The following is a 19,727-nucleotide window of genomic DNA, read 5'->3' as shown; positions in this document are numbered from 1 at the left end:
TTCTCTGACTTTTCCTTGTGTTCCTCTGAGAGTCGACTCTTACCTTCTTTGGAGTCGACCTGCCAACCATTGGAGTCGACTCGCGTTCCACTGGAGTCGACTCGAATCTCAGACCCGAAAACTGCTCTCTGACTTTCTTTGTGTTTCTCTTGGAGTCGACTCTTACTACCCTGGAGTCGACTCGTTGAACATTGGAGTCGACTAGCGCACTTCGGGAGTCGACTCGTTGACAGTTTCTGAGTTGAAGCTTTCTGTCCTTCTGTCTGTTCTCAGTCGGAGTCGACTCGTACTGATCTGGAGTCGACTCGAGCTCGTGCCAGTGAACTTGATACGCTTGGAGTCGACTCGTGATACTCGGGAGTCGACTCGAGTCTCAGACTTTGGTTCAGCAGACTTCTTACCTTATCCAAAATACTATGAACCAAATCTAGAGACACTTGGACAGAATTTTCACTGAAAAATGCTTTGAGCTCATCAAAATCAAATGGGGTTTTAATCAATCACTCCACAATCTCCCCCTTTTTGATGATGACAAAACTTTGAGTATATGTAAAATGAATTGCTCATAAAACAATGAAGTAAAATCCATAAATGAATTCAAATGTCTGATAATTTAATTTATCCAAGTTTGAAAGGAGTGAAACATTAAATTTCGGAGTTAAAGCTCCCCCTTTCATTTGGAATTATATAAGCCTTCATATTATGCAATCAATTGTTTGGCTTATATGTCATTAATGATTTAGCTTGATTAAGATTCAGATTCTCCCCCTCAACATATGCATTCAACTATGTTTTGATTCTCTGAATTTCCTTTTAATGCTTTGAAGTTTTTGAACTGAATTTTATCTTTTTAGAGGGAAAATCTGTCAATTTGTTCTTGAGTAGGATTCAGCTAATCTCCGAATATCCCTTGAATAGATTCTGGAGATTACTCCATTAGGAGCCCCAAAGAGAGATAATGAGCCTCGAGGGTACCGAATCCACTTAGAACAAATTTGAGTGTGTTTTTAAGAGTTTATCTTTTTATTTATTTCCATTGATTTCTTTTACATATTTTTCCATATTTCTCCCCTTTTACACATTTTATACATATTTCTCCCCCTTTTTGTCATCATACCAAAAAGGAGGTAATCACACACAATCAATGGCACAAATGGCACAACCCATCATCAAATGGCACAGAACTGAAGATAAGATGTCTACTCATTGTATTGATATGAATGTGAATACATTTGAGCATACAATAAGTAAAGCAAAACAAAACAAAACAAAAAGAACATCTATGGTCTCCTCGAGGATGAAGATCCCCCTCTCGAGGATGCATCTCCTCCTCTGGAGGATGTGGCACCTCCTCTCAATCGGCTCTGCTCCATGAGGAGGGTGACTGCATCTGTCACATGTCCGAGCTGCGTGATAATAGACGTGGTGGCTCTGCTATGTGTAGTGGAGAGCTCTGTCACCGACGCCTGAAGCCCAGTCACCGATGTCTGAAGTGCGTCCAGCTTGTCGATGAGTACATTCGCCAAGCGCTCGGCCCCTTCGGTGGTGGTGTGCATGTCACGACCTATCTCCTCTCGCATCTGTCGAGTGGAGCTCGTGACCTCACTCATGCTGTGGAACTGGGCCTGGACCAAACTCCGGACATTGTAGATCTCTTCCCGTACATGAGCCGTCATGTCAGTCACGGCTGTCAAGGAAGGGACCAACTGAGAAGATACGGGTGCAGGAGTGGGGGCAGGCACCGCACCTCGGAGCTCCCGAAGCAGCTCATCCCTCAGATCTCGGACGATCTCCTGCCGCAGCTCCCGGAGCTGCTCTGTATCAATACGGACCTCCATAGATGGTGGAACTGAGGAGGAAGGTCCGGCAGAGGTGGTAGGAGCAGGAGGAGTGGATGGGAGGTCTGGATGGTCTGGAAGGTCTGGGTAGTCTGAATCTGGCTCAGGACTGGGTGATGGTCTGGTGGTCTGAGCAGTAAGAGTGGACTTCCTAACCCAGATCCCTTCTCTCTTCCGAAACCCCATCCTGTGCATAGTCCCCGTACATAAGCGATCAGTCCATCGCAAGGCACGAGAGGGTTCCCTCTCAGGAATGGGAATCTCGTACTGCCTAAAAAGAAGAGTGAATAACATCCCGTATGGGAGTGAGAGCCTAGGTCTATCTAGGGGCTCACACATATACCTATAAATGAGCTTTGGGAAGTTGATCGGGGTGTCCTGAAGGATATAAGACATAATAGCTAAGTCTCTCTCATTCACAAAATCAAATCTCCCTGTCTTAGGGAAGATGGACCTGGACAGAATGCTCAAAAGGATTCTCACTTCAATAGGAAGTGAGCTAGCAGATACCTCATCTAGGGGGGACTGAGGTGGATGCCCTAAGACGACCGTAAGGGCCGCAACTCTATCCTCAGGGTGTGCGGGAGCCACCCCTACTAATGGAAGGTGAAGGATATGGGCAATGAGGTCCTCTGTGACACGCAACGGGACACCTACTACCGTGCCCTCGATACCTCCATCTCCCCGATGGACGGTACTGTAAAACTCTTGAACTAGGCCAGGATAGGTGGGAAGGTCCAAGGTGAGGAAGTACTCTAAGCCCTGGGCTCTAAGCCTATCGCCTATGGTGAACCCCTCCCGGGAGAGATAGTCGAAATCGACAAACCTCCCGGAGGTGACGGCCTTCCCGGCCAACGGCCTAACGAGAACCTCCCTAGGCGGGGAACGATCCGGAGGTGGTTGCCTCGCGGGATCATGCCGCGCCTTGAAGCGCCGCTCGGGACCGGCCTCGGGACGGGACCTCTTCCTAACTACGGTCTTACGAGGCATCTTGACCTAAACTGGAAGAAAAATACCTAGAGGACGGTGAAGGACCGACAGAGGAAGCTCGGGACGGACCGGAAATGACTTAGGAACGGACGGAAACTCAATGTCCGGCGAAAAATCGACGGGAAAAGGGCTTGGAGACGATCGGGGATGACCTAGCAGTCGGCTCTAGGGCTTTGTGAACAGTGGCGGCTTGAGGAAAAGTGTTTGCGAAACGACAAACCTAGGGTTAAAAAGTCGGATCCCGACTGCGAGTCGACTCCCCAGATGCGCGAGTCGACTCCCCCTTAGGAGCCGGCTCTGAAACTTACTCGAGTCGTCTCTAACTTTGGCACGCACCTAAAACTCATGCTATAATCGTGCCAAATGAGGAAAAATCACCTAATTATGATCTGATTTGATGATCATTGAAAAGAAACTCTATTTTAACCACATTGTAATCATCAAAATCAATTATTCTAGTGAAAACCACCACTAGGATGGATCAATCACTCCTAATCCCCTCCTAAGCACACTAAACCTCTCTTCACTTAGGGGTTTTGTAAAAATATCTGCTAATTGATTATCAGTACAAACAAATTGGAGTGTCACATCACCATTCAATACATGATCTCTTATGAAGTGATGTCTTATCTCAATGTGTTTAGTTCTTGAGTGTTGAATTGGATTTTTAGTGAGATTTATGGCACTTGTGTTATCACAATTAATGGAGATTTTATCTTGTTTAATGCCATAATCTTCTAATTGTTGTTTAATCCATAAGATTTGAGCACAACAACTTCCGGCTGCAACATATTCAGCTTCTGCAGTGGATAATGCAACCGAGTTTTGTTTCTTGCTAAACCATGAGATTAGGTTTTCTCCTAGAAATTGACAGGACCCGCTGGTACTTTTTCTATCAAGCTTACATCCAGCGAAGTCTGAATCTGTGTACCCTATTAAGTTTAGGCTAGATTCTTTAGAGTACCACAGCCCTATGTTCTTAGTTCCAATTAAGTATTTAAAGATTCTCTTAACTGCAGCTAGGTGTGATTCTTTAGGATTAGCCTGATATCTAGCACACATGCACACACTAAACATAATATCAGGTCTACTTGCAGTAAGATACAGTAAAGATCCTATCATACCTCTATAAAGTTTTTGATCTACAGATTTATCTGATTCATCTTGGTCTAATTTGCATGATGAGCTCATGGGGGTGCTGATTGATTTGTTTCCCTCCATATCAAACTTCTTGAGCATCTCCTTGATATATATTGCTTGATTGATGAAGATACCTCCTTCAGATTGTTTGATTTGAAGCCCGAGGAAGTAGTTCAGCTCTCCCATCATGCTCATCTCAAACTCACTCTGCATCAAATCAGCAAATTCCTCGCAGAGGCGATTGTTAGTAGCACCGAAAATGATATCATCAACATAAATCTGTACTAATAACATATCCTTATTTTTCTTTTTCAGAAATAATGTTGTATCTACATTTCCCCTAGAGAATTCATGTTCTAATAGAAATTTACTAAGTCTCTCATACCATGCTCTAGGTGCTTGTTTTAGTCCATAAAGTGCTTTGTTCAGTTTATACACATGATTAGGGTATTGATGATTTTCAAAACCAGGAGGTTGTTCTACATACACCTCCTCATTAATAAACCCATTTAGAAAAGCACTCTTTACATCCATTTGATATAGTTTGAAGTCCTTAGAGCATGCATATGCTAATAGAAGTCTAATTGCCTCAAGTCTAGCTACGGGAGCAAAGGTTTCATCAAAATCTATGCCTTCTTCTTGATAATAACCCTTTGCTACTAGTCTAGCCTTATTCCTTATAACAATTCCATTTTCATCTAGCTTATTTTTATATATCCATTTAGTACCTATAATTGGATATTCAGAAGGTCTCTCCACTAGATCCCAAATCTTGTTTCTAGTAAATTGATTTAGTTCTTCTTGCATTGCATTTATCCAATTTACATCATTTTCGGCTTCTTCTATATGTTTGGGCTCAAAGTGTGAAACAAAAGCTAGATGATTATTCAAATTCCTAAGGGATGCTCTAGTCCTAACCGGTTGTGATGGATCATCTAGAATTAGTTCCTTAGGATGCCCGTGAGCATACCTCCAAGCTTTAGCTAGCCCATGATCCACTATAGGCTCTTGGTTTGACGATTCTCCTTCAATCAACTTTTGATTATCATCTTGTAATCCCATCTCATCTATCTTTTCTTCAAGTATTTCAATATCATCATCAAAATTAACCTTCTTACTGGATGAGATGTCAGTATATCTATATCAAAATTGCTATTTTATTCCTCGATATAAATGATTTATAGGGCTACAACCTATCAGTATATCTATATTTATATTTTTTTGTTTAACGAATACAGATATTTATATGGATGTTAGTCGGATGTAAAAGATGATATCCGTATTTATTTTAAACGGATATAGGTACAAATCCGATACTATAAATATGGATATAAGTTAGATAATTAAATTTTATGACTTCAAAAGCAAAGATACTACTAAATAAATAGTAAATCAAGTTAATAATGTATTAATAAGGCTATAAATAAAAATTGATGAGTACTACATAAAATTAAATAGGATTATAAATAAAATCTGATATTTAGATATGGATCGAGTAGTTATCTATCAATATTTATATCTATTTTTTTTTGTTATAAATATAAATTTTTATTTATATTTAAATAAATTTGAAAATAAAAATGGATCGAAATGGTTACTGTTTGGTCCACTTTCACCCCTGCAAGTAAATGAAGTCGCGGGAGGAGATTCGAGGAAACTTTGTTGTCTTCTTGTGGTGTCAATTCACGACAAAGTAAAGAAGACATCACGGATGGCATTACAATACTGATTCGAGGGACCCAGCTCTACTTTTGTTCTCAACTTCGCATTCGATTGTCTCTCCGTCCATTGCCTCAAGGGCCCATAAAGACATCAGAATATTTTTCCAGCCAGAAAGCACCTCCCCCGGTTCTCTCTCCGGGTTTCAAGCAAATGCGCAATTATTTCCATACCCTCCTCGTCATTTTCGTGATCCACTTGCTGCTTCAGACGAAGGAAAGGAAAAGTTTTTCTCCTCCTCATCCTCATGCATATGGCTTAGCTAGCTGTTGAATCGTTCTCGAGATCTGAGATTGAGTTTTGTGAATTGCGACACAATAATTCTTTTCTTTTGCTTTCTCAAGTACTATTCCAGTGTCATAGTTCCACTCCTGGACTGCATGCAATGGCACTACAAGTATTATAATGCCGCAAGCAACGATCGAAGGAAAAGAGCCTGGAAAGCGAAGTCCACCTCAACGCTGGAGCTCAAAAGTAGCTTTAATTTGCCCGTGCTCGATTGGTGACATGAGGTGGACACTTCAAAGAGCATGGAAAGCCTACCCTCATTTGCTGTTGCCACTTTTTATTGCAATCTTAATAAATTTCGATCTAAAGATGCTTTGCTTATTTATAGAGTTGCTTGTTGTTTTGACATCGCTATTTGAATAGTTAGGATCGTTGCAAACTGGTACGAGATATCCAACCAATACTAATATAACAACAATTTACTCTACTATAGCAGCATTTTGTATAGTACACAAGTGGATGTTATTTTGAGCCATCTTCCATCTAAGTTAAATTTCCTTAAGGCCATTGAATCACTTTTCAGAATTGCTCTAATGAGGCAGGATTGACCAACCTAGCCATCCATTAAAACAAGAAATATTGTTTGTGCTGAGCTTAGTCACCCCATTAATTCTATATGCTGACATGCATGGAACCGAATGTGGCATATGACAACGATTCAATTACCTCGCCATGATGCTCGTAGATTACACCGATGCGCTAGCATTATTGTACGTAAACTAGGAGGCGAATGAAATGAACCTATAGAATTCAATGCAATGTACATAAACATGAGAAGAATGAGACATTATTATATTTTGCTATGACCTAATTATCAATCAAGAGCGAGACATTGAGGGAGAAACCATTCTTGAATCTATTTTTTACTTCAATCTCTCTGAGTCAATATTGGAAATACAATAAAGATGAGATCAAGAAAATAAAATACAATCCAGCTACTCAAGAAAAGGTCTAACCAAGCCAAAAGATTTTAAAATTTAAATAGTACATATAAAAGATCCTTATTATTATTTTTTTTTGATATACAAAGAGGCCGTAGCCCAAATAAGACAAAGCTAATATCTTACATTCTGTGCACCTATTAGATCTGCAAAAAAAATTTGGGTCAAGGCCGGTGGAGTAGAGAACTGATCCTGATAAAAAACTTCATGATTGTCAAGTGTCTGGACTGCAACCTAGTTGGCAGCCTGATTAGCTTCTTGTTATACATGGGAGGCTTAAAAAAACTGATTGTAGCAGTCTTTCAATGAAAGATATCCTTCAGCAATGGATTTACTTTAATTCTGCCAGTGGGATGAGAGTTTATTCGTGTTATGATTGAAGAGTAGTAGCCTTCTGACCACGCCTGTGGTGCTCTATAATGAAGAATGGTTTTACCAAGATCAACCCATGCTGCTACTAGTTCTACACAAGGAACTGTAACTTTTAATAGTTATTTACCTTCTGCAGCAATCAACCTGTCGTAATGATCATTAATGGCATAGCCTCCTACTGCTTTATCACCTCGTACAAGGATCATTACCATTCAAATGTGGTCCTTGGATGGTATATTCTTGGGAGATTCCTCTTGAGGCAGCTTAGGCATGGAATACACATCATACCTGATTATGATAAATTTTAATGTGAGGCACACCTTCAACAAATCTATCATCAGAGCAGAATTAAGAGCTGCATGAGAAGGCATTACATATACGAGACGTGCATTGGGTGCAGATAATATTAATTTATCTCAAAGATGATTCAGCTACGATGATCGATTGGATTCAGGATCGGCACAGTGTGACGATCAGCATCTGCTGCTTCGGAACATCTGCAAGCTTTCGGAGGGCTTGACACTCTTTAGATTATTTATATTTTTTAAAAAATAAATAGCATCGCCGACTGGATTACTACTTTACTTATGCTGCGCATTAAGGCCAACGCTTGCTCAGCTCTGTGCGAGTCCTCGGTACTCTCTGTTAATATTTTTTTAAAGTAAAAACTTCATCATCAACTAATGCCCATCTGCGGGGTATTTAAGTAAATACAACCTACCAAGGAGATACCTCGGGGCGGATCGGGGTTATAGCTTTCGCGCGGAAGAAGGATTCACCTTCCTTCGTGCGAATCCACGGTTGGATCATCCACAAAGCGCTCCGAATCTGCAATTCATCCGATTACACAAATCGCAAAGCGAGCAGTGGATGATCCAACGGTGGCTTGCGCGAAGGAAGGTGAATCTTTCTTCCGCGCGAAAGATACACCCTCGACCCGCCTCCGGCTGTGATGAAATGAAATCTCCTTCCACTAAGTCCGCCCTCCACCTTCTCCTGCCTCCTCCGTCTACAAAAACACCCGCTCTATAATCCGCCACCCAGCAGCCGATCGGACCTCCTCGTCGGACGAAAAAACCATTCATCGCCGAGCAAAACAATGGCGAAGATCGCGCTCGGAAGCCGGCAGGAGGCCGCCGAGCCGGACTGCATCCGCGCCGTCCTCGCAGAGGTCGTCCTCACCTTCCTCTTCGTCTTCGCCGGTGTCGGCGCCGCCATGACCGCAGGTATATATACATATACGTTGGGAGATCGGTAGTTCCGACTTTTAGATTTTGGTTGGTGATTACGGTTTTGAGGTGGTGGTGGTGGTGGACGCGGCAGGGAAGATGGCGGGAGGGGCGGACACGATAATGGGTTTGACGGCGGTTGCGGTGGCGCACGCGCTGGTGGTGGCGGTAATGATATCGGCGGGGCTCCACATCTCCGGCGGCCATCTCAACCCGGCGGTGACGCTAGGACTCGCCGTCGGCGGCCACATCACCCTCTTCCGGTCTATCCTTTACATCATCGCCCAGATGCTGGGTTCTTCCCTGGCTTGCCTCCTCCTCAAGTACCTTACCGGGGGAATGGTGAGTTCAAGAGTTTCCCTATTACCTCTCTGCCCGGAGATCTATCTCCATATTAAAGAAACGATCATGCCTGAAACACAAATCTCAAAGTCCTCTTACGTAGCCCTGACCCCTAAGTTAAAACAGCTAGCTCTGCAAATAAACCAAGATGTTCATGAAGCTTAGCTCGAGATAGGCTTGATTTTGAAACCATTCAATTAAGAAACGAGCCAGGTTCAATTAAGAGACAAGCCAGTTAATTTGAAGTTCGTATAGGTATAGATATATTGGCAAACTAGGAAAAAAAAAGCTTATTAAAAACAAAAAGAAAGAAAAAACACCGAGCTCTTAAGATATAGACCGAGAAAACTTACATGCACTCAGCTCAATAGTAGGCTCATTTGATAGACTTAATCCGATCCTTACCTTAATTAAGGATGCCAACTGATGAAATTGGTAAATTTATTCCACGTTGGATACTAGTACGTTCTAAACTACACCTTTGGCTGCACTTCCTTCAGGCCATGGAAATGCTGAACATTTTGGCCTTGGCTAAGATATTTACAGACACTACAAGAATAGTGGTCATTAGCGACGTTTTTTTTGGCCTTTAACGACGCTTTTAAGCGTCGCTAAAAACCATCCCGACGCTTTCGTAAGCGTCGGCAAAGCGTCGCCTATGCTACAGTGGAGAAAATGTTTTCCGACGCTTGCAAACGCGTCGGAAATTAGCGACGCTTTTTAGCGACGCTTTAAAGCGTCGTTAAATGTGACTTTAACGACGCTTTAAACCGTCGTTAGAATATTATTTTTTTTAAAAAAATTTCTTGATTTTAACGACGCTTTAAAGCGTCGTTAGATGTGATTTTAACGACGCTTTAAAGCGTCGTTAGAATATTATTTTTTTTAAAAAATTTTGTGATTTTAACGACGCTTTAAAGCGTCGTTAGAATATTTTTGTTTAAAAAAATTCGTGATTTTAACGACGCTTTAAAGCGTCGTTAGAATATTTTTTTTAAAAAAAAAATTCGTGATTTTAACGACGCTTCAAATCCCCCTCCAAAACTAATTCTAACCGGACTAGTTAAAAATAAGAGTTTTAATTTGGAAACTCTTATTTACTCCTTTTAGTGGCCAATACAAGTGAGTTTCATATGACCTGTCAAAACTTAGCTAATGGTTTTGCATTTTGCATTGGTAATGCAACAGCAAATGTGCTTTATAAAAACAAAGGAAAGCAAAAATAAGAACCTGCCATGATGTTCAGTGGCGATGATATCGGATGCCAAAATTTGATGCCACTGAGATGGAGATAATAATAGCAGTGCCTCAAGAAATGCATACCCATCGCGTCAAAGCTACCGACTTTGAGAGAAACTTCAACAAGTTTTGCAAGCATTTATTTCCAGTTCATAAAATAGCAAATTAAATAACTGAAATCTTTCTTTACAGAATTGTAATTCTAGTTTTTCTTTACTTGCACCTGCGCCCATGACTCCCTCCAGTAGTGCCAAGAGATGCAACTATTCGTGGATTCAGTCTATAGTTGTCAAGACTCAGAATGAAAGGACCTTATGCACACTTTCAGACTGCAGCTATAACTTGGAGCTGTTATCAAAATTCTCAGTTCTAGTAATTGCAGCATGTGCGGAACCATCCCATGAAGCACTGGCTTTTCCCTTGAATTAAAGAAAGGTCGTATAGGAGATAGGTAGAGAAAAGGCATATGTTTCATATCTTCAAGTCTCGATATTTCCAAAATGAATCTTCAAAAATCACCTCTGCATCCATGAGAGATTAATTGAAAGGAATGCTAAGAGACCAGACTGTCAAGTATCATCATATAGCTTCTGCAGCAATAGCAAAGTTGTGAGCTCTGTCCTTGGCCTTCCTTGCCTGCAGAAGAAAGCATACAATGGGGGGCAAGAAAACCGTGAATTCTCTACAAATTTGAGAAGAAAACTCTTAAAGAATTATGCAAGTCAAAGTACATGCACTCACATTGCTGCACATAAAACAGTGAATTCACTACAAATATGAGGAACACAGTTGCAGGAAAGAATCATACTCTCTCAAACAGTGTGTGTGTGTGTGTTGTGTGAGTTCTTCAAAGGCATCCAGTCACAGAAAAACCAGATCCTCTGCAAATACTAAAAGGGATACCAAGACATATTTATGTATACATCTGGCAAGTCACATGTAAATCACTTACTTCTTGATTCCAATTGATACAAAGCATCATGACAACAAGAATCGAAACTTGTACAATCAGCGCACATATGATTCCCATCCAAAGTCCCTGGTGCAACAATTCTACAATTAGAAAATCAAGTCTAGAAGAAGTCTTGCATCAAAGAGAGAGTTCAAATAATATACAGTTATAGATAAGACCCACCTGGCCACCAACATGCAAGACAAAAGCAAATAGGATAGCAGAAGGAATACCGACAACATAATAAGCTCCAAGATTGACTAAAGAACATATCTTCTGCATGCCACATCCTCTAGCAGCACCTAAAGTTTCAAGGTTCAGTATGCACAGACACCCAAAAAAATCATGGTGTGCAGTTTGATAAAATAATTTTTCAAAAGATATATGAAAACTACATAGACTAAATGAGGCTCTTCTTTTACTTAAAGAGGAAAAAAGCAGATACAACCTCTATTATAAAGAATATGAAAAACAATTTAGAACAGTGTTGGTAATTGAAAAAGGACCGACAAAAACAAGAATAATGTAGCATCCGTCTGAGCTGATTATGTTGCATGATTTAAAATAAAAGATAGATATGATGAATAAATTCAACTTAATTATCATATGACTTTGTCGGCAAGTCAAGCTTGAGATTGTATCCAAGCCAAAACCCTAACAAGCCAAATCAAAGGAACGAGACTATGACTGAGTAATATGTTAATTTTTTAGCAGATCAATTTTGTGGTACATATGCAATTAAGTTAATTCAAAAAAAGAATAATACAATTTTGTGAACCCACTTATGGATCATATAAAATCTTTGACTGAGTCTAGTCCAAGTTAAACCCCATCATGCAACATCAGACTGTCCTATTAGGTAATCATGGATGGTTGGTCTGTTGGGCACTGCAAATTGTTAGAACAATTAAGGGTCCAAAAGGTTCACTTGGCCAAGTTATAGATCGAATCAGAAAAATTTTAAAGCATGGTTTGGAGACTTATTCTTATATCAGTAAATTGAGAAACCTTAACTGGAGAAACTGGATATAATCTGTTGTTCAAACCTGATAGTGTGCATTGTATTCCATCCATAAAGTCAGAGGCTGCAAGAATTGGCATCATTATTGATATATATTTTGCTACTTCTTCTTCATTGCTATATAAGTAGCCCCAGACATGGCGTACTAGAATGGTGATCAAAGCTACCATCAAACCCTCTGTGATAGCCATGATAAGTGCAGCATACACTGATAAGCATGCAGCTTGTGGGTTTCCAGCACCCAATTCATTTGAAACTCTTATACTGCAAAAAAGGTACATAAATATCAATTAAAAGCCAAGTTGCATTGACAAATTACAAAAACAGTTAACTCAACTAACCTCACTGCATCTAGGAACATGAAACATAGCTGACCAGGACATTTGGAAACTAAACAGAACAATCCCCTTCAACCCAAATCTTCCAGCAATAATTCGAAGATTTCTTTCCACCAGCAATCCCAATTGAAGCTTAATTTTATGCATGCAAGGAATGCATTTATGCTGAGGAAGTCTTTCATATATGCTGACATAGGAGATTACACATGGAGAGATGAAGCAAACACAGAGTCAGCAAAAGAGAGAGAAATGAATGGAGGGTTGATAATTCATGAGCTGGAATAGGCAGGAGTTGCAAGAACTGAAGATTTCATTCTTGCAGAATATAGCAGATTGCTGAGGAAGGGGGGATATCTAATGTGAAAAATCAAGTTTATGGCTTGTGAATTAGACGGATAGGGTGTAAAAAGGGTGAGTATAATTAAGGAAACGGTAAGAGAACTTTTATTCTTTTGGAATGACAAAATTCAGAACTTACATACAAAGAGTTTCAAATCCTTGCATACGATCCTTAAGATTTGAATCCATTATTTTTTCTATGCATTTGCTCAAGGAAGAGGATTGAAAGAGGGTCGATGCCAGCATTCTATCCATAAAACTTTGCTCACGGTCAGAACTCAGAATTTTACATGAAATTAATTTTAAAAAAAAATTCTTGGTAAGGATATCTACTGCCATACTTTGAATAGAAAGAAGACATATCAGCTGTAATTCAGCTATTTGGCATGTAATCAATAAACAAATAAAGAGCTAATTGATAGCATAAGTTCTAAATCCCTTCTTAATCAGAAACTTACACAGAAAACCCCCCCAAAAAAAATCTCTCTCTCTGAGAACGGAGATACCTGGAAGTATCGGTGACGGGGGCGATGCCGGAGAAGGCGCGGTTAAGGAGGACAGCCTATACCAAGAAGAATAAGGAAACCCATTAAACTTGATTTAGAAGCAAGCAATCTAGCATTTTCATATATCTCAGACAGGTGTCCTGTGCTGTGATGATTTGCAAAAATTGAGATCAAGTCCATCTAGACATATGAAGAAAACTAGGGCCTTAGAGAGGGTCCCTTATTGGAATCATCCTGAGCACGAGCCAAGGGAAAGAGCATACATACAATTCGACTGCATAAAGAAATAATAAAAAGATTAGTGCCATACATACAACTCATGCCAGTATTCTCACACATAAAAGAGCATAAATTGATCTTAATTAGAAGAATAATATTTTATCCAATGCAGAGGGAAGTAGTCAAAAAACACCTTCATTTTTGTTGATTTGTCCTTTTTCTCCGTAATGATGATCATCATAACATTAGCGATAAAATAATGAAAATATTGTAACAGTGGTTCACCCTTTTACTGCTCAACAGATTGCTAAATTACTGGTCCACCGATGGAGAATAACAGTTTAATGGGAGGCTGTCACACCAATAATGCGTTTAAGGGATGACTGAAAAAAAAGAGTTGCTGCACACATCCCTGAAATTTTTTTGCATCTCATGTTCTTGCCTTTCAAGGAGATGAAACTATTAGAACCCTAAACCCTAAAACAAAGCCAAAAGTAAATCATTAAATCAGTAGCATCACCAACCCATTTGATCATTCTACGAGCGGATATCTATATTAGGAAGAAGAAGAGAAAAGGAGAAGAAATCTCACCTGAGCCGCGCAAGGGGTTGGAGGAGAAGGGAGGCGAGAGCGATCCCGCGCGGCGGAGCGGTAGGATATGAGGGCGGAGGGCGATCCCGAGCGGCGAGCACGAAAAGATTGGGAAGGCTACTGCATAGAAGAAATCCCAGTAACAATGTGAGCAAACCCATGAACCTGATGATGGAGGGTAGTATTCAGAATTCGGCATCCCAGGCGGCGGAGGAGGATAGCTACCCTCAGGCTCTGCCGGTGTGGATGGCGGTGGCAAGCACGGATTTAAAGATCCAGAACATCTCTGCGGCGGAGGAGGCGGGAGATATCCACAGAGAGGAGGCCAACGGAGAGGGGGAGGAGGGGAAGGAGATGCGGCGGAGGAACGGATTTGGGGTCGCTCGAAGGAGGGGAATGGCTGAGATCGGCGGAGGGAGGGGGGAGTCGGTCGGCGTGAGCGAGCTAGGGATAGTAGGGATTTAAGGCTGCGGAGGGAGAGGGTCGATCGGGTTTTGTGGTGGGAGAAATGAAGTCCGACGACGCTTATAAGCGTCGTCGCATTCATGCCTTATGCCGACGCTTATAAGCGTCGGTGATAAACTATCAAAGCCTCAGCGGAAGATTTTTTACCAACACTTTCCAAAAGCGTCGGCATTTACTGTTGCAAGAAAAACTTTTGCCGACGCTTTTATCTTTTTTTTTCTCTTTGCCACTGCAGCTTGGTGCATGCATCGCACAAATCGGCAATATAGGGTCGGCAAACAGATTTTTTGTTGTAGTGAGAAAACCCGATACAAGGTTGGTCGGAGATGCACTAGGCCCAAAAACACAGCCTTCACTCAGATCACAGTTTGACTGCAAATAAGTTAGCGTAATAGTAAGCTGCCTCGGCTCAACTTATGGTAGAAAAGTGCTACTCTAAGCTTCAGCAAGGCTTGACTAGCTAGACAACAGTGTTCCAAGCCTGGCTGCAGGTTTGTGATCAGCTGAACAAGCTTGTTATTAAGTTTGGACCCCAGCTTGTTTGTATTTTCGAAAGCCAAAATTGTTTAAGATTATCCCATTTGTGAGTTGAGCTTTGAATCATTTTTTGAGCATGGCTCATCTCCTCACCTAACTCGACCAGCTTGTCATCAAGCAACCCTGAGCTGTTCAGTTATTGGCAACCCTAGCCATTCCTAGGGTTTTTTCTGTATCGATGTGTTTTCTTTTCTTTTTTTCTTTTTGCTAAGGCATGGATGTGTAATTCTATACTCATAAATCTTTTCAGCTAGCTTACACATCTAACCTGATAAATAAAAATTTTGCATGGTTGACAGGATACTCCAATTCATGCTCTTGCTGCTGGCATTGGCGCCGTCCAAGGTGTAATTATGGAGATAGTCCTCACCTTCTCCTTGCTCTTCTCCGTCTATGGCACCATTGTGGACCCAAGGAAGGGTATTATAGCCGGCCTGGGCCCTCTTCTTGTTGGGCTTGTAGTTGGGGCTAACATCCTAGCTGGCGGGCCTTTCTCGGGTGCATCCATGAACCCAGCTAGGTCCTTTGGGCCAGCCTTGGCCAGCTGGGATTGGACCGACCACTGGATCTATTGGGTTGGGCCACTAATCGGCGGTCCGCTTGCTGGGTTCATCTACGACCATCTTTTTATCATAAGGACTCATGAACCTCTCCCACGGGATGATGGTTTCTGATGGTCCATTTAGCTTTCGATTAAAAGGATCTTGGTGGTAGTGATGTTTTAATCGTATCATCATCTATGTTTTGTGTAGTCTGTGAAACATGTACCTGCCTACTTGCTAGATTTGCCTACATGATTGTCATGTTCAAGTCGGGCCTTCTCATTTGCACTTTGTGAAACGAATGTCCCATGTATTTCTGTCATTATGTTCATGGATATTTTATTTGTATTGATTTTCTAAATGGAATGAGTGCAAATCTTCTAGAATCCTAACTGTAGGAAATTCCTAGAAATCAGTACATGGCCTGGGAGCAGCTTAATTTCCGGCCGATACTCCCCCATGGTTCGACTTCCATGATTCAATATGGTTGATCTAACTTAACCTATTCTGATCCAACCCAATGTTGAAGTACCATAATAACAGAAATGGAAGAAGACCTCACCCACATTTAAGGAAAAATGTAAAATCACAAGAGTCGTTAATCTATCTCTGATACCACGTTAAGATCCTATCTTGAAAATTCAAATGTACGTTTAGATGGATAGGCCCAAAAGAGTTCTTAAGCTATCTGATGTGGGACTATTAATCTTTAATATATGCATATGAGAACTCGATGATATTTTGGCATGGGATACATTTGGAGCATATCATGTAACAATTTCCTATTGGATCTGAATTTGATTCTACCTCAAATAATCTCCACCTACCTGATGGTTCTAATTTGGATTGGACCTGGAATTAAAATTCTCGATTCAGGCAAGCTTCACCCTCCTTTGCATGCCCAAACATCAACATAAAAACATAAAAAAATAAAAAATAAAAAAATCTACCAGATTTATGGATAGCGTCAATTTGAATCCATGGATAATTAGGCAAGCTTGATATTTACTTTGTTCTTTCCTCAATGAGATGCCTTACAACTCCCTAGTCTTCGATCGTGTCCAATCATCTCCAAGCCCAGCCAAAGTTTCCCAAAAAGAAGAAAGATTCCTTCCTATCCTCACCACCTTTTTCCTTGCCGGCCATGTCTTACTACTCTCCGAGCCATGTCCATCTCCACACCAAACCAACTACAAAATCCCTGCAAGCACCCACGCTAGATAAGCCTATCCGACAAGCTGTACGTAATCACCCTATGAACATAACTCCGAGCCCCCTTGGCAAATTCAAACACAGGACGTGGTCGCCTGGTCGGTGCTCTTCGTGGCGAGTAAGAGAAAAATATTGGAGCACGCCCACAACCCATGCACCTGTGCTCGGCGGCATCTACAGAAGGAGTTCCATCATGAAGTGTGAGAGTACCATTGGTAGAGATGGCATGCAGTACTAGCGATAGCCTTTGCACCAGCCATCTGAAAATGTTCGAGGAGATCTCGGATATATTTGTGTTGGGATTAGACAACACTTGCTCCTAAGTACTATTAGGATTCTGAAGAGCTCGAGTGGCACAAGTAGGTTCGGCGGAGGAGAGAAGAGGGTATTTGGCGGCAGCAGAAATTATTTTAGCCTTGTCGATGTTGTTTTGAGAATGGATCACTATTGGGTGGGTTCGATATGGAGGAGAGGAAGGATTTCTAGGGTTTTGACGATGAAGTAGTAGGAGTGGTCCCCGGAGAAAGGAAATGGAGAAGTGGAAAAGAGTGAGGCATCTGAACACGGGTCCTGTTGAGCAAGTGAGGCTGTCAAGGATGCTTCATGTTGAAATCACCACTTATCCCAAAAGCTTAAGCTGATAAGATGAGATAGATTTATTTATATATTTTATATTTTCTTACACTCTTCCTCACATGTGAGCCGGATTTTCCTTTAATGAGTGAGCTCAATATATAAAATTTTTAATAATGGGGTTAAAGAATGTGGAAACAAAGTTCGAACTTAGGACCTCTGCTCTGATACCAAGTTGAAATCACCACTTGTCCTAAAAACTTAAGCTCATATGTGGCCCGGACTTTTTGTTTAATGGGTGAGCTCAATATGTGAAATTTTTAATAACGGAGTTAAAGAGTGCAGAGACAGGGTTAAGCATAAGCTTATAGGACAAGTGGTGTTTCAACATGGTATCAGAGCAGAGGTCCAACCCTGTCTCCGCACTTTTTAACCCTATTATTAAAAAAAAAAATTCACATATTGGGCTCTCCATTAAAAAAAAAGTCCAGCCCACATGTGAGAGAGAGTGTAAGAAAATATAAAATATATAAATAAATCTACCTCATTCTATCAACTTAAGTTTTTAAGAAAAATAATAATTTCAACATAGTATCAGAGCAGAAGTCTTGAGTTTGAACCGTCTCCGCACTCTTTAACCCCATTATTAAAAATTTTACATGTTGGGCTCACCCATTAAAGAAAAATCCGGCCCATATGAGAGAGAGTGTAAGAAAATATAAAATATATAAATAAATCTACGTCATCCTATCAACTTAAGCTTTTAGGACAAGTGGTGTCACACCCCGAATTCGGATCATGACACGGCCGTGCTATTGCAAAATTAAGCATACAATAACACGCAGCCACTTTAAAACTTTAAATCAATTATAAACAATTATATTCTTGAATGTCATCAAATGTTTCATTGGTGAAAGATTGATTACAAAACATCTAAAAATAGCAACATTTAATATTTTTTTTATTTTCCCCTTAACCCTGAAGCATGTCGCGCTCCTTGTTCTAGCATCTCCTATTCATCTGTAAGAATATAAATAAATTGGTGTGAGCTATAAAGCTCAGTAAGTTAACAAGCATAATCTTATCAGATCAAGCATAATGTTTTATATGCTAATGCACTATTTGAAGAATAAAAAGTTGTAATAAAGAAAGCATTTTCTATAATCAAACCAGTCATAAAACTATGCATGTCCATTCATGCAACATCATAAATGTGATTATGCATCATAAAACTTTGCCATTATTTCATGCTTTGAAATCCATACTCATCATAATTCATGCTTTGAAATCCGTGCTTGCCATATTTCATGCTTTGAAATTCGTGCTCTCAGATGATAGTGCAGCTATGGTCACTATTATTACCCGTGACAGGGCCATAATCTTTACCAACTATTATTTTCCGTTGGCAGGGTCTAAGCCAAGCTATTATAACCCGCTGGCGAGGGCCGTATGCCGAGCTACTGTAACCTGCTGGCGAGGGCCATAATCTTTGCCAACTATTGTTCCCCATTGGCAGGGTCTAAACCAAGCTACTATAACCCGCTGGCGAGGGCCGTATGCCGAGCTACTATAACCCGCTGGCGAGGGCCATAATTTTTACCAACTATTGTTCTCCGTTGGCAGGGTCTAAACCAAGCTACTATAACCCACTGGCGAGGGCCGTATGCCGAGCTACTGTAACCCGCTGGCGAGGGCCATAATCTTTGCCAACTATTGTTCCCCATTGGCAGGGTCTTCTTCCAGTTACTATTACCCACTGGCGGGGGTCGTAAAGCCAAGTTACTTTTACCCACTGGCGGGGGTCATATGCCTAGTTACTGTTACCCACTAGCGGAGGTCGTGCATAGCGATCTGAGAGCTCTTAAAACATATCATGCTTTTCATAAATCTTTTCTCATAGATATATTGGAAAGTGAATAATGGCATCATGCTAAATAAAACTCATGATCATGCTGAAAACTTATTTTTCTATGCATCTTTTTACATCATCATAATCATGTGTAAATAATATAATAATCATGATGGTTGCTATTTATCCAAAATCATGCAATCATTTGTTAACACATGCTTGATCCTAATTTTGTGAAAACATAAATAATCATATACAATTTCATAATCAAATAGTTACAAGTATTTGATAAAACATAAGATTATATCAGGGTTACTTATTTTTTCCACAATTCATATACATAATTCAAATTGCATAAATAATACGTGTTCATCTTATAAAATGTGATACATAATCCATAAAAAGATTAAGACAGGTTACTTACCTTAATTTGTTCACCAAATGCCAATTCTTCAATACCTAGTAAGATCATTAAATTACATGT

The 19,727-nt window shown here is 40.6% G+C and overlaps 2 protein-coding genes across 6 annotated transcripts; one reads left to right on the top strand and one right to left on the bottom strand.

Annotated features, from left to right (window-relative positions):
* Nucleotides 1-8,200: 8,200 nt before the first annotated feature.
* LOC103715571 (probable aquaporin TIP4-3) lies at nucleotides 8,201-15,970 on the top strand. The gene is made up of 3 exons (XM_008803249.4): nucleotides 8,201-8,514; nucleotides 8,612-8,859; nucleotides 15,367-15,970. Exons 1-3 carry the CDS (start codon nucleotides 8,388-8,390, stop codon nucleotides 15,739-15,741), a joined length of 750 nt encoding a protein of 249 aa, XP_008801471.1. The 5' UTR covers nucleotides 8,201-8,387; the 3' UTR covers nucleotides 15,742-15,970.
* Nucleotides 10,186-14,530, bottom strand: LOC120110451 (protein DETOXIFICATION 16-like). 5 transcript variants are annotated; one of them, XM_039125476.1, is made up of 9 exons: nucleotides 14,291-14,530; nucleotides 14,066-14,185; nucleotides 13,667-13,950; nucleotides 13,255-13,528; nucleotides 12,413-12,596; nucleotides 12,097-12,335; nucleotides 11,234-11,352; nucleotides 11,051-11,137; nucleotides 10,186-10,734 (listed from the first exon to the last, which is right to left on the bottom strand). In XM_039125476.1, exons 5-9 carry the CDS (start codon nucleotides 12,430-12,432, stop codon nucleotides 10,678-10,680), a joined length of 522 nt encoding a protein of 173 aa, XP_038981404.1. In that variant the 5' UTR covers nucleotides 12,433-12,596; nucleotides 13,255-13,528; nucleotides 13,667-13,950; nucleotides 14,066-14,185; nucleotides 14,291-14,530; the 3' UTR covers nucleotides 10,186-10,677. The 5 variants fall into 5 exon arrangements, with proteins under 5 accessions (XP_038981404.1, XP_038981405.1, XP_038981406.1 ...); XM_039125477.1 differs by lacking the exon at nucleotides 13,667-13,950; XM_039125478.1 differs by lacking the exon at nucleotides 13,667-13,950 and having other exon boundaries at nucleotides 13,255-13,310.
* Nucleotides 15,971-19,727: the final 3,757 nt, after the last annotated feature.

This window comes from Phoenix dactylifera, chromosome 4 (genome assembly GCF_009389715.1).
Source record: "Phoenix dactylifera cultivar Barhee BC4 chromosome 4, palm_55x_up_171113_PBpolish2nd_filt_p, whole genome shotgun sequence".
Classification (NCBI taxonomy): Eukaryota; Viridiplantae; Streptophyta; class Magnoliopsida; order Arecales; family Arecaceae; genus Phoenix; species Phoenix dactylifera.
Note: the sequence above shows the minus strand (reverse complement) of the source record. Positions and strands in the feature narration are given on the sequence as shown.